Source organism: Mytilus edulis, chromosome 3 (genome assembly GCF_963676685.1).
Source record: "Mytilus edulis chromosome 3, xbMytEdul2.2, whole genome shotgun sequence".
Taxonomy (NCBI): domain Eukaryota; kingdom Metazoa; phylum Mollusca; class Bivalvia; order Mytilida; family Mytilidae; genus Mytilus; species Mytilus edulis.
In genome coordinates, this window is record NC_092346.1 from 78,771,044 (window position 1) to 78,785,842 (window position 14,799).

At 30.5% G+C, this 14,799-nt stretch overlaps 2 protein-coding genes across 16 annotated transcripts in view; both read left to right on the forward strand.

Moving 5' to 3' along the window:
• Positions 1-14,799, forward strand: part of LOC139517536 (arylacetamide deacetylase-like) — a 572,982-nt gene that overhangs the window by 494,381 nt on the left and 63,802 nt on the right. The gene's annotated exons all lie outside the window — the stretch shown is intronic.
• Positions 1-14,799, forward strand: part of LOC139517527 (myosin-VIIa-like) — a 55,613-nt gene that overhangs the window by 16,700 nt on the left and 24,114 nt on the right. For 14 of the 15 annotated variants that reach the window (XM_071308700.1, XM_071308706.1, XM_071308699.1 and 11 more), the window contains 14 exons: positions 1,319-1,579; positions 2,301-2,485; positions 5,168-5,289; positions 5,795-6,051; positions 6,633-6,786; positions 7,328-7,404; positions 8,365-8,624; positions 9,289-9,367; positions 9,732-9,863; positions 10,582-10,717; positions 11,039-11,283; positions 12,536-12,781; positions 13,255-13,434; positions 14,328-14,423. In XM_071308700.1, the coding sequence (XP_071164801.1) occupies positions 1,319-1,579; positions 2,301-2,485; positions 5,168-5,289; positions 5,795-6,051; positions 6,633-6,786; positions 7,328-7,404; positions 8,365-8,624; positions 9,289-9,367; positions 9,732-9,863; positions 10,582-10,717; positions 11,039-11,283; positions 12,536-12,781; positions 13,255-13,434; positions 14,328-14,423 (2,430 nt within the window). Of the gene's footprint in view, positions 1-1,318; positions 1,580-2,300; positions 2,486-4,639; positions 4,675-5,167; positions 5,290-5,794; positions 6,052-6,632; positions 6,787-7,327; positions 7,405-8,364; positions 8,625-9,288; positions 9,368-9,731; positions 9,864-10,581; positions 10,718-11,038; positions 11,284-12,535; positions 12,782-13,254; positions 13,435-14,327; positions 14,424-14,799 lie in introns of those variants that run through there. The other variant, XM_071308710.1, reaches the window with a different exon arrangement.

Below are 14,799 nucleotides of genomic sequence, written 5' to 3' on the forward strand. Positions count from 1 at the left end.
AAAGTATTATACTGCAAAGGAGTTAGTTATCTAACAATTCATTCACATTGCAGATATAAATTTAAAGTTATAAGAAAATTTCTCATAACAACTAAGGAATTCAAAGCATTTTGCAAGTAAAGCAATACCTATAAAAATCAATCAGATTTAAATGTATAACCAATGTTTACATATTACTTTGACAGATAAAAGTATTCAGTTTAATGAATCAAGTGTAAGTGACCAGTTTGTAATATCTGTGATAGTATTGAACCAGTACAAACAGGGATTAAGATTTTCAATTTTCAAAAGGCCATGTGTATGTTTGAAATTACAGATATACATGGCACCTAATTTCATTTTAGAATTGGGTAAATCTTATCTTTCTCATCTTATTATGTATAATCAAAAGAAAAGAAATTTCCAATAAAATTTAATATTGGTAAAACATTGCATGTTAGGGTGGTACGTCTGTCAGCTGTTTTAAGTATAATGTTGTTTTACTGGTAGATTGTTTCATGATTTGCTATTGTATATGATGAAAGTGTCATTGTGTATATATAGTTTAGTACCATCAAAAGGGGGTTGGTTTTGTTCATCAAAATATGTTCCAATGGGCCTGAAATATTAGCGCTTTGCTGTGAAATTTGTGACAGAAAGACCACTTTATGGTACAGGAGAAAAAATAAGTTTAAAAATCAGTATTAAGTTGACTTGTCTATGTTTATAAACTAAATGAAAATAAAAAACATTGATATTGTGTTTCTTGACTTGCCAGAGTGAAAATTGGGACTTCATTGACTAAAAATGTCTGTAGTACTAGCTTATTGTTTTTGCTTTTTTTAAAAATTCCTTGTTGAACTTGATTGTATATATCATTACAGGTCTGTTACAATACACCTTATCGCTAACCCCGGCTGACCCGGCCGCTTGAACTTTTGACGTCAACAACAATCACTTTTCCATTGTGGCGTCAGATATTCTGTTTTATGACGTCAAAATTTTACGGAACCTGTGTGATTTTCAGCAATGGCGGACAAATAGCGATAAGGTGTATTATATGCATACAACTTGTTTGTACTGTAGTAATTTTAGATCTTGCCATATGGTATAGAGTCTTGTCTTCCAATTTTTAGTAGACTATATTGACCTCTATATATATCTATTCTGGTTTGATTGTTTTGTTCGGTTTCTACCACATCTCCATTTATATTTTACCTAGCATTAATTGTCGTCACTGAGGTTAATACAACCACCTTTTTTTGTTTTGTGTAAAGAACTCATTTGGCTTAAAGTGACCTATTAATTCTTATTTTATTTTGATATTATTTACCTTTAGGGAGACCATGTGTGGCTGGAGCCAGAGACGAAGGGAGAATTTAATGTGGCCATTGGAGGGAGGGTCAAGTTCACACAGTCCGGTAAGATCCAAGTGATTGATGATGATGGCAAAGAAGTATGGCTGGATGGGAAGACACAGATCAAACACATGCACCCTACATCAGTTGAAGGAATCGAAGACATGATTGGATTAGGTGATCTAAACGAGGCTGGAATCCTGAGGAATTTGTTTACAAGATACATGGAAAATCTTATATACGTATGTTTAGATACTGTCGTTAATTAAAACTTCAATCTTACAAATTTGTACAAGAACAGGACCTGTAGGATACTTTGACTTTGTGTTTCGTATGGCTATACGTATGTTTAGATACTGTCGTTAATTAAAACTTCAATCTTACAAATTTGTACAAGAACAGGACCTGTAGGATACTTTGACTTGGTGTTTCTTATGGCTTAAGTACCAATACTGTCAGAAAATGTGTATTTCCAAGTACTGTACCTATTATAAAACAACAACAAAAAATAGGCATTTTACTACATCTTTTATTGGCTGCTTACAATCTAAGTTTTTACAAATGAAGTATTTTTTTTGGCAGAAGGTACCACTTGTAAACCAATTTTCATAATACTTTTGTTAGTAAGTTAAAGGCCTGTCGACAGAAACTGATCATTAGCCAGTAAAAAGAAAGTTATCTTCCTACTAAATTATGTTGCACTGAGAATCAGACTTCAAAAATTCTGTTCCAAATCTAAAAAATGAAAGATGTGGTAAATCTATGAATTCTACATAAATAAAAGCAGAAAAAATACCAAAATATCTGCATGCTAAACTACAAATACTTTTCAAACTAGATTATTTTATTAATTTCATGTTTGTTATGTTATATTGAATTGCTTGATGTTAAATTGTTTTTTGTAAGTGATACTGGTTATTGATCAAATGATGTGTAGTATCTTTTTACCCTTTCACTTTACAGACATTCACAGGTTCCATCCTTGTAGCTGTTAACCCATACCAAGTTCTTCCTATCTACACCAGTGAACAGATTAAACTGTACAGCGACAGAAAAATAGGAGAGTTACCTCCTCATGTATTTGCTATAGCAGATAATTCATACTATAACATGAAAAGATACAGACATGACCAATGTATTATAATCAGGTGAGAGTTATCTCCCCATAGCAGATACTTAATACTTAAGGTGGCACGGTAGTATTTCCTGGCCCATAAGGGATAATGATAGCCTTTTTAGAATTTTCACCACTTTCTAACACTGCAAAAAATTCTACATTAACAGTTAACTGAAGTACTTTCATTTTACTATTCAGAAATGAATTTGAATATGTATCATGACCGTTTACTTTTTTTGCTATTTTTAAAAACCTAAGGCCACTAGTACTTTTAGGTATTTTATGGTGCAGTGAATACAAAATTTAAAAAAATTCTCAAAAATTCATTTTCATCTGTATGTAAAATTATTTCATATTTTTCTACACCTGATTCATCCCTCAGTTTGGGAAATTATGTTCAGTTGATACTGTATTTTTTGTCCAATCACACTGTTTAGATACATTTACCTAAGTAGGGTACACAAAAGAGCAACCTAAATTCTGGAATGCAAATACTACCGTGCCACCTTAACCAAGACATAACAAACTTGAAACCAGTCATGACACCTATGATTCATAGACTTCTTACTTTGGAACATATTACAATAAAGAATACTAGTCTGCACTCATTTCTTACCCAAAAAAATGAAACATTACATCCCTACCCCATCTGGCAGATTTTCACTTTTTTTTCATTTTACCATTTTTACTTAAGGAGTGAACAAAACTCAAATATATTATGTTTCAAATCAACACAGAAGTCAAACATGGTGATTCAGGAGGAATTATTGGATTTCCAACTATGTTTATGGTTAATCTGACTAAAAGAAACAGTTTAAGCACCAAATCATGAAAACTGATATTAAAGTCCATTCCACATTTTACAGCATGCCTTATATTACTTTAAACATTTCCAGATTATGAGGGCAATACAACAAGAGTCTTTAGATTGCAGTTAACTATTATTCCAAAATCTGTTTGACAATACATGTACTAGAATACATCTCTAAGTTGACTGTTTGTTTATTTCTCATGTATGCATTAAGTTAAATTATGTCCCCTTACATAATCAATTTGCCTTTATTGTGCTTTTCACTGTCAGAAAATATTAACAACTAATGGTATTTGCATGGAAAATGAATAAACCATTTAATCTTACTGATATAGCATCATAAATACATTCTTTGTCAAAAATAATGTCTAGTTAATGTACAGAAACCCCTATTTCTATCTCTTTTTCAGACCAATATGAGAGATAAATGACTAAGTAAGAACCCCTTAACCACTTACTGGTTCCCCAAAAGCTCCTTCTGGTGTCATTTTACATTAGAACTACAAATTAAACCTCAAGAAAACTAGTATAGCTGTACTTGTGTTGAAAAAAATAAGAATTTATGCAATTTATTTATTTCGGTGAAAATAATAGGATGTACATGCAACCGAAGAATGTCGCGTCTCCAATTTCAGTGGTTGCACATGTGTCAGACACTGCGAAAAGTTAAAGCGAGCATTTATAATTAAAAATATTTTGCAAGTTACATAAAAATAATGAAGTTCTACTTTCTAGGTAAATTTTTACATTATTACCTACACATCAGCCAAAATTTGCTGAATCAGCAATTTTTACTCTCAGGGGTGGAATTTAAGGCTTGTTTTTATCATAGTTGCCCTTAAACAACTTTTTATTGATAAACTTACAAATTGCATGGGTAAAAAAAGTTCCTTCATTGATTTAGTGTAAAAATATATATCCCCCTTAAGGTGGCACGGTAGTATTTCCTGGCCCATAAGGGATAATGATAGCCTTTTTAGAATTTTCACCACTTTCTAACACTGCAAAAAATTCTACATTAACAGTTAACTGAAGTACTTTCATTTTACTATTCAGAAATGAATTTGAATATGTATCATGACCGTTTACTTTTTTTGCTATTTTTAAAAACCTAAGGCCACTAGTACTTTTAGGTATTTTATGGTGCAGTGAATACAAAATTTAAAAAAATTCTCAAAAATTCATTTTCATCTGTGTGTAAAATTATTTCATATTTTTCTACACCTGATTCATCCCTCAGTTTGGGAAATTATGTTCAGTTGATACTGTATTTTTTGTCCAATCACACTGTTTAGATACATTTACCTAAGTAGGGTACACAAAAGAGCAACCTAAATTCTGGAATGCAAATACTACCGTGCCACCTTAAACATGAAACAATACAGACATGACCAATGTATTATAATCAGGTGAGAGTTATCTCCCCAAAGCAGATACTTTATACTATAACATGAAAAGATATTCATGATTAATGTATTATTATGAGGTGAGAGTTATCTCCCCATATATTTGCAATTGCAGAAAATTCATACTATAACATGAAATAATACAAGATATGTTCTGAAATTAAACCTATCACTCATGTTTGACTTCTGTTAGTTTAGTTTAAAAAGAAAGTTTGATGAGATATCAATGATCTGTTGCTTTGTCACCAAATTATTTATTAATGAACTACACAAAAATTTCAAAAGATATTATGGATGCTTTCATTTCATTTGTCCTACCTTCAGTTTTAATAGTCAGATTCAGCTATTTTAGGTTGTAGGAATTTTATCTTTGAGTTTGGAAAGACACATTTATCGAATAAAAAACAAAGGTTAACATAGTTTTCTGGACTTTTTGTATTGAGCATTGCCCAAAATATTTCCGAAGCTATTTGTAATAATAAGTTTGTTATTTCAGTGGTGAATCTGGTGCTGGTAAAACAGAAAGTACAAAGCTAATTCTTCAGTTCTTAGCTGCTGTCAGTGGTCATCATTCATGGATTGCTCAACAAATTCTAGAGGCTAACCCTATTATGGAAGGTAATAAATGTCTATCAATAATCAAAAATGTACTGTTAATGATATACTTGTTATAAAGTTATATCTGAACAAATGTTGTTATAGATAATGAAAGGATGACAAAAAATGGTGAAAGTATTTGAATTGCCAATATCTGTTAAAACTGTTAAAACTGATTGAATTCTGATGCAATGTAATTCAAATTAGATCTTTCTCTTTGCTCCATTAGATTTATATAACACTTGTTAAACACCAAAAGTTAATTGGACAAACATTTGTTCAGATATAACTTCTAATTAGACAAGCATTATTAGCAGCTTTAATCACATGTTAGTCTGTATAATGATACTTTGTCCCATTATCCTAGCTCCTGTCTTTGAGCTTATGCTTATTTGCAGGTTCATTCTACATTCTTCTGTTACAAATTCATAAGCCCTGAAAATGAGTAATGAATTATTGACATATAACTTATATTAAATTTATATTACTGACTTAAAAAAATATTTATAAACATGTTGTATTTCAGCTTTTGGAAATGCCAAGACCATTAGAAATGACAATTCTAGTCGATTTGGTAAATACATAGACATTCACTTCAATGAGAAAGGAACAATAGAAGGCTCAAGAATAGAACAATACTTGTTAGAGAAGTCCAGAATAGTAAATCAGGCACATGATGAGAGGAATTATCATATATTCTACTGTATGTTGGCTGGACTGTCAGCTGACGAAAGGAAACAGTTAGATCTCAAAGATGCAACCCATTATTACTATCTAACACAGGTGAGACACATATAAACTTAATGGCATGGATCATTAGAGATGGGATTTAAAATTATATTATTGAAATGTAATTTGAATTTTTTCGGTTTTTCGTTGAAACTAACAGCACAAATGTAGATGTAGTCACCACACTAATGCAAGAGTTGTAACATAAAATATTTGAAGATTTGAACTTCTTTCTAGCTACACATGCAAATTTGTAATCAGGGGCTGAAATGTCCAAGTGGTTAAAGAAGTTCATTTACAGCTTTCACTAGCCTGTCAATTCCATCACCAATGTAAGTGATTACTCTCTGGGTACTCCGTCCACTTAAAGAAAGAGGCTCTGGTACAGATAAGGGATCGGAAAATGGTGTTTAACACTAAAAAGCAAACATTCAATTTATAAACTTAACCTTAAAGGCTACTGGTGGTCACTTCTATCTACTGGTAGTATTACCTTTGCCAAAGTGTGTTGTCTGTTTGACTTGCAGGATAAAAAAATTGAAGAACTGTTATTTTGGGGATTTTGTTCAATGTATAAAATAAATATGAAAACAACCATGTTTTTAAAAATGAACCATATTTGTTTTTGTTTGCAGGGAGGAGACATTAATGTGGAACAGAGAGACGACGGAAAAGAATTTGCTGACATCCGATCAGCTATGAAAGTATTGACATTTAGTGATGCAGAAATCTGGGAAATTTTCAAAATTCTGTCTTTTCTACTTCATATTGGAAATATAAAATACAGTGGTAAGAATTAGATGTTTACAATAAAGATAAGAGAAGATCATAATGTATATATATATATATATTTATCCCTATTTTATGAAATTTTCCTTTGGTCTTACTGACTGATAAATTCCATTCTCAGCACAGTAGAGTGAGATGAAAAATTATCGCTAGAAAACTAAGGGGGCATGTGCCGTTATCAATGAAATTATTACATAGGTACAATAGCAATAAACAGATTATCATCTATTGCTTTTCTCACTTTCGCAGTACTGGCTCAAACAAGAAAAGAATCTTTAAAAAATATCGTTAATAAAGGCTTATGATATAGATAAGGTGGAATATAGATTTGTAAAAGGAAAATCTCATAAGTTGACAATACAATGGGTAAAAACCCCCAAAAAATACCAAAAGACAAACAGCACTACAGAAAACATATAAAACTAAACACAGAGCAACACAAACCTCACTAAAACCCGAGTGATCTCAGGTGTTAAAAGTTCATTTGGTTTCCTGTTATTTGACATTGATTTTATGACATTTTATATTTTTTTATTACCAGAAATTGAAATGGACAATATTGAAGCCAGTGAAATCGTAGATATACAGTATGTCAACAAAGCTGGAAAATCATTAGAGGTAAGAAATAGTATAATAGAAAACAAAGGTAATCCTGCATACAAAAATATTTTTATGTATAGCATTTAATTTAACCCTAAAAAGGAAAGCAAGAATTCTGTTTTTCTTACATACCATGTACTATGGATTTTGTTATTTTGAGGACAAGTTATATTTTATAAGAACTGGTTCACCCATACTCACAAAACCCACACAAGTTAATTTTCAACAACAAAAAAACAATAAATCCTCAGTTTATGTTTGGTAATTGAGATATTAACTGGATTGTCTTTTTTAACAACTAAATATGATAACTCTACAAAATATCAGATCAGAAAGGTGTTAAGCAAAGTTACATTATGAGTTGTGGCTGAATGATATGAATAGACTATTTTCATATCACTGACTTTTGACTTGGGTTATATAATTTGATTGCTTTTTACCTTGGACATCATGGTACTCGGTCAAGTAAGAGCAACCAAAATAAGTAAAATCAAACACATAATCTGCAATTTGAGGGAAAAGTTTACTTTTTTCAGATGATTTTGTAGTGAAAAAAAAATGTTAAGCAGGTAATTTTCCCCCAAAATTGTACCGATTGAAAGCTTGCTCTTACCTGACTTGGTACCATAATGGTCAAGGTAACCAGTTGACAAACTATATAATCCGGAGTCACAAAAGTCAGTAATATGAAAATAGTCTATTGAGAGATTATGTGTCAACTAACAGTGTTATCATTCCACTAGTGCCAAATTAAATGCAAATTTACAGTTTGCTGCTTTTGAAGTTGTTTTCTTGAATAACTTCCATTAGTCATTCTCTGAGTGATAAAGTTGAATGAGATAAATTCTGCTCCTTACCAAAAAAACAGCCATAAAACAGGGAATGTAGCATAGGTTGTTTTGAAAATATTTTTTTAAAGTTTTGAATGTATATATAAATAATAAATCTATTTTAAAAATACATTTTTTTAACTGGTAGGTCAGAGCTCAAGATTTGATAGATGCATTGACAACCAGGACAATCATTACACGAGGAGAAAGTGTGACTGTAACCATGCCACCAGAAGGGTCATGTGATGTCAGAGATGCCTTTGTGAAAGGTGTCTATGGTAGAATGTTTGTGTGGATTGTAGATAAGATTAATTTGGCCATATACAAACCTAAGAAATCTCCAAACCAGTTTAGATCAAGTATTGGTGTACTTGATATATTTGGATTTGAAAGTTTTGATCACAACAGGTACTTTTTTTTATGGAAGTTCAAATCTTTTTTATTATTTATAAAGTTTTGATGGTGATTCAAATGTTAACTGGTGCATTAGGACTTGTTGCAAGAAAATTAATTGATGTGTACATGCTTAAATTGTAGTTTCTGTCAGTTATTATCAGCAAGTTATGTCTTCTTCAACATGTGGGATTTTCATCTGTTAGGTTCATACATCTACATTGATTCAGCAAAAAGAGAAGAAATAACAAAAAATTGTGTACTACACAAGTTATCCTGTTTTACAAATTTCAAACATTAACTTGTCAGAATGTAATATAGCTTCTGGAAATATGTGAAAGGAAAGAAGATCCAAAGGGCTCAACCACAAACATAATGTCAAAGAAAAACATTCCATACAATGGCCACACAAAATGCCAAATAGGCAATAACAATCCATAACACACCACACAGATGACTAAAAATTGGACAACATGCACCCTACTAAACATTGAGAATAAACTCAGTTGTTCAGTGACAAGTTTATATGATATTGTAATTTTACTGAGGTGCAATGCAGAATAAATCTACTTACAAAATTTCTTACAGAATATATAATTTTCATTGGAATTAACTATGAAACAATGCTTTACAATTATATTAAATATGCTTTCTATCATAATGCTTCATTTATTTTCAGCTTTGAACAGCTGTGTATTAACTATGCCAATGAAAATCTTCAACAGTTCTTTGTTCAACATATATTTAAACTTGAACAGGTTTGTTTTATATTAATTTATTACTTTAAATTATTTTAATAGAACATAGCTTCCAAACATATCTAATAACTGTATACAATGAAAAAAATGGACATTATTATACATCAACAACATATTGCATACAGCTTGAATCCCAAAGTTATGTGTAATTATTATAGATAACTATATGACATTTTTCATATTGGCCCTAGTATCAACCTAGAATATACCTTATTTCTTTTTAAAGATGTACTTTAATATTGAAAACTAAACCACAGGTGCAAAAGAAAATATATAATGTTGTTTGCATATAATCAAGCTTAATGTTTGTTGACTTAATTAAATTTCAGCAATAAATAATTAATAAATTTAATTGTTTTAACAGGAAGAATATAATAACGAAGGAATTAGTTGGAAACACATAGAATTCATTGACAACCAAGATACGCTAGATTTGATTGGTGCAAAACCAATGAATATTATATCACTGGTTGATGAAGAAAGTAAATTTCCTAAGGTAAGACCATGAATATTATATCACTGGTTGATGAAGAGAGTAAATTTCCTAAGGTAAGACCATGAATATTATATCACTGGTTGATGAAGAGAGTAAATTTCCTAAGGTAAGACCATGAATATTATATCACTGGTTGATGAAGAGAGTAAATTTCCCAAGGTAAGACCATGAATATTATATCACTGGTTGATGAAGAAAGTAAATTTCCTAAGGTAAGACCATGAAGAAAAAAAGATGGGGAATATACATCAACAAGACAGTAACCCAACATTACAAAAAACAGTCTATATTCACTAGCATATATACAAATTGTCAAGCTATGAATTACCAAGAGTCATGAAAAGTTGAAAATAAATTCAAGGTCTGTCATCTTCGCTAATTTTCCTAAATGACACAAAAGCATTAGAGTTTTGCATATAGACAGGTACATGTACACAGACATGTTCTTTGACAAATTTCAATGTTCCATATAGGTCTCATGTATGAAGTTTGTACGCCAGTCACATGTTTTGACTACAAAACACCTACCAGTAATGATTGAATCCGAAGTTCAAAAAGTCCAAATAAAGTACAAAGATGAAAAGCATTGACAACTCAAAATTCTTAAAGGATGAAGGAAACATGTTTGTTTACATAGATTATTCTTATTAGTATTAGTTATGAATTGGTCCTTATGTCTTAATATAAACATTGAAGTTATCAATAATTATTTTAACAGGGCACAGATCAGACTATGTTGAACAAACTTCATCAACAACATGGTACCAATAAAAATTATATTAAACCTAAAGCTGAAATCAGTGTCATGTTTGGTCTCAACCACTTTGCAGGATTGGTGTTCTATGATTGTAGAGGTATGGTTATTTTAAAAATAGAATTGTGTGTATCCACTTGAGGTTTGCATATGTCGTTATAGCAAACAAGTTAATGATGAGTTTCAAACAAAACAAAATTGTCACTAACAAATTGAATTAGATTTTTGAAGTAATTTTTGGTAGTGTATGTTGTAAATAAAGCTGATTTTGTAACAGATCTTTTCAAGTTACATAAGCTAGCAGTTACTTTTTGCATCAGATTCTTTTTCGCTGATTATCTAGAAGTTTTGGTTAGATTGCAGGTGTCATTACATAATTTTTATATAAAATTTGAAAATGTATATAATTCTATATCAACAGGCTTTTTGGAGAAGAATCGAGACACATTTAGTCCAGATCTTTTACAGTTGATTCAGTCTTCTAGCAATAAATTCATTGTGAATCTATTTAAACATGACATAGAGATAGGAGCAGACACAAGAAAGAGAGCACCAACTCTTGGAGCCCAGTTCAAAAAATCTCTAGACTCATTGATGAAGACATTAGAAGCTTGTCAACCATTCTTTGTTAGATGTATCAAACCTAATGAATATAAGCGACCATTGGTAAGTTTCAAAATATTTTGTTTCTGTCAGTGTATGAGTCAGCATTGATAAGATTGCAACCAAAAAATAACGTTGCTGCCAAAAAATAAACAACATAAGACAGAGACTGGGGTAGGCATTTATCAGTACTAAAATAATAAATACAGAAAATATCAAACCTCTTTAGAGGGATTATATATATATATAATTTAATTTTGGATTTAACGTGCCTTTTGATTGGCTAACGTTATTTTGTTTAGCAGCTCATAGACATAATTTTGTCATGTGACTGTGACGTCATCAACATTTTTTCATGGATTACTCCGGTTTAAAATGAAATTTAAAATTAAATTAAAATTATAAGAAATGACTGAATCATTTTGTCTGTCTATTTGAAACAACATAAAAAAAACTTAAAAATATTCAGTGTGCACCACATTTTTGATGTTAAATCTTCATAGACAGAAATAATATTACAGTCATTCCTTAAATACCTTTTACTTAAAAATATTCATTAACCAATAAAAAAAATATACATTATAAATTTGTTGAAGCTTCAGTTTATTAGCTTTCATAATGCTAAACGTTATGGAAGGATTACTATACAAATATAGCCTTTGTATGAGGTCGATACAAGGATATATTGACCTGAAAGAAGTATATTGACTGAGGATGATGGGTCAATATATCCTGTATTAACCTCATACAAAGGCTATATTTGTTATATTATTAATTTCTGACCATATTTGTACAAAAATGTATCAAAATCGTCATTTAGGTTTGTTGGAATTTTAAAGATATGACATTGTCTCCTTGACAATAACAACATATTAGATGTTATTTCATTTACTTTTCTTTTTTTGACATCTTATGTATTTGAATATTTTTTTCGTCAAATAATCGATCACAGATATCATGTGTTTCAAAACGTTAAACAATATCCTAAAATTCATTACATGACGTCACAAAGTATATTGGTTTTTAGATATTCTAAAAATAACCGTGCAATATGCTTTTTGCAGGTCAATATGCGTTTTGCTATCCGCCGTTTTCTCTCTACCTTTGAAAATATAGTTTAACATGTGACTATCCCTAAACAAATCAAATTTGTTAAAATATACGAATTAATAATATTAAAATATAGTGACTGAAAGGGGAAATATTTGTGACATGTAACTCATTAATGTGTTATCCTCCTTCATATTTATGTAATATTTGCTGTTGGACAGTAAGCAATTGTCAATCAATATTAGTAATTTATGTCTTTCTTCAGGATTTTGACCGAGAACTATGCTGTAAACAGTTAAGATATTCTGGTATGATGGAGACTATCAGAATCAGACGAGCAGGGTATCCAATCAGACATAGATTTAGGGACTTTGTAGACAGATACAGAATATTAGCTAACGGCATTGGACCATCTCATAAAGAAGATTGTCGGTTGGCATCTGAAAAAATCTGTAAAGCTGTATTACAGGGAATGGATTTTCAACTTGGTAGAACTAAAGTTTTCTTAAAGGTGTGTCATATTGTTTATTGTTGCCTCACCTGTAAGCTATAGAAAAAGTGTATATTTTCTGTGTTTTCATATTTAATTATATTTAACTTTAAGCACTTGTTTCCATTCAATTTGAATGGATTTGCTATGTTTATCTCAAGGGTTGTGACTGTATATCAAACAATATGTTGTTATATATTTGTATGTTTACCTCAAAATGTAAGAAATATGTAATACAATGAAAAAAAATGATGTCTATTGATAGTTTATACAAATTATAAAACTGTTTTTAAGTACATATTTATCAGATCGAGTTATCAACTGTTAAATTGAATATGATTAAATGATGTTATTTACTTTTAAAAGTTGATTTTCAAATACATAGCTAGAACAATAATAGACTTTTAAAAGTATTTAAAACATAAAAGTTAAAAAATTCAAAATGCTTATTACAGTATGCATTGATTTTCATATTCTGATATTAAATTTTTAAGGATGCTCAAGATGTGTATCTAGAACAACAAAGAGAACTTGCCTTAACAAGGAAAATTCTGATTCTGCAAAAGACCATTAGAGCGTGGCATTGTAGGAGAAGATTCTTGAAAATGAAGGGAAGTTGTGTCACTATACAGACTACTTGGAGATCATACATTGAAAGAAAACGGTTCTTATTGGTAAGTTGCCTGAACAGTTTCTTCATTGGTTAAGGTTTTATAACTTGGTATTTTTTTTTACCTTAGGGAGAAATGTAATAAAGTTGATTTTACATCATCAATCCAGGTTGTCAAAAGTTACTAATCAAGACAAGTCACTAAGAACCAAATGAATAAAAAGACTGATAATTCAGTGAGAGGAAACAAAAATACAGGATATCAGAAATGTCATTACAAAGGAAGGGAGTATACTGTTTGATACTGTCTGTCCTTCTGTTCTATTAAAATTTCTTTCACATTTTTCTTGGGATCTACAAATCAGAGCTCCCTAAAATTTGATATCAGTATGATTATGAGCATGCTATACTATGTGCTCCTAAACTTACAGTTTACCTAATACTTCAAGCTTTGGGTGTAATACCACCATTGATTTTCCCCTAATAGTCTTTGTTAAATTTGCACTTTTCAAAAAAAATGTGCAGAATTTATCTTCGTTTGAAATAAAGAAATACTTGGCATGAGTAAAGTTTTATCCTGTCCAGTACTATAGAAAAAAATTCACATAACATTTCATTGCATATAAGAAAATAACCATCACTGGAAGTTAACCAATCAAATGTCTTCCCTTATTTAACCTGTGTACAAGATTTAGTTACCATGTAACCTCAACTTTACAAAATATTCTATAGAAACCCCAAATAAAAAAATAATGGTGATTTTAAATACCCAAGACATATGTTTATGACACAGAAATGTTTTACTGCAATAAAATGTAAATTAATTACCTACAACTGTCAAATTCAAGGGAATATTTTTTTCAACCTATTTTTTATACAACCAGATGTGACATACCATGATTTTGTGGTATTACACCTTTAGTTTTATTTTTCTATATTGTGGTTTCTTTATTACAGATGAGACAGGGTTACCAGAGATTACAAGCTATGATCAGATCCAGAATTCTAACAGCCAGGTTTAATGCTATGAGAGGAATCATCATTGATGTTCAGGTTAGTAGATACCCAAATAATGTGTCAAAACTGACCCCCCCCCCCCTTCTCCCCTAATAAATCTTTTAAGAGTGGCTCTTGTTTTATATGTAATATTATGTCAATCTTTTATAAGAGATGAGACTTAAATCAAACATTGTCTTATCTTGTCTTGTCTGTCCTGTCTAGATTCACTGGTGTCTACTTTTTAAACTTCCAAAATGAAAATCTTCCATACAGTAAATTTGTAATGTTTTGATTTGCCATAGAACCTATTTTGCATCATTTTCTCTTGTTATTTTATTTTCACTGTTGACAATGAATTTCCTAGAGTATTGATATGATAGCTCAATATTTGAAAAATATTAAAGTTTTAGGATTGAAAGAAAAAGTGTCA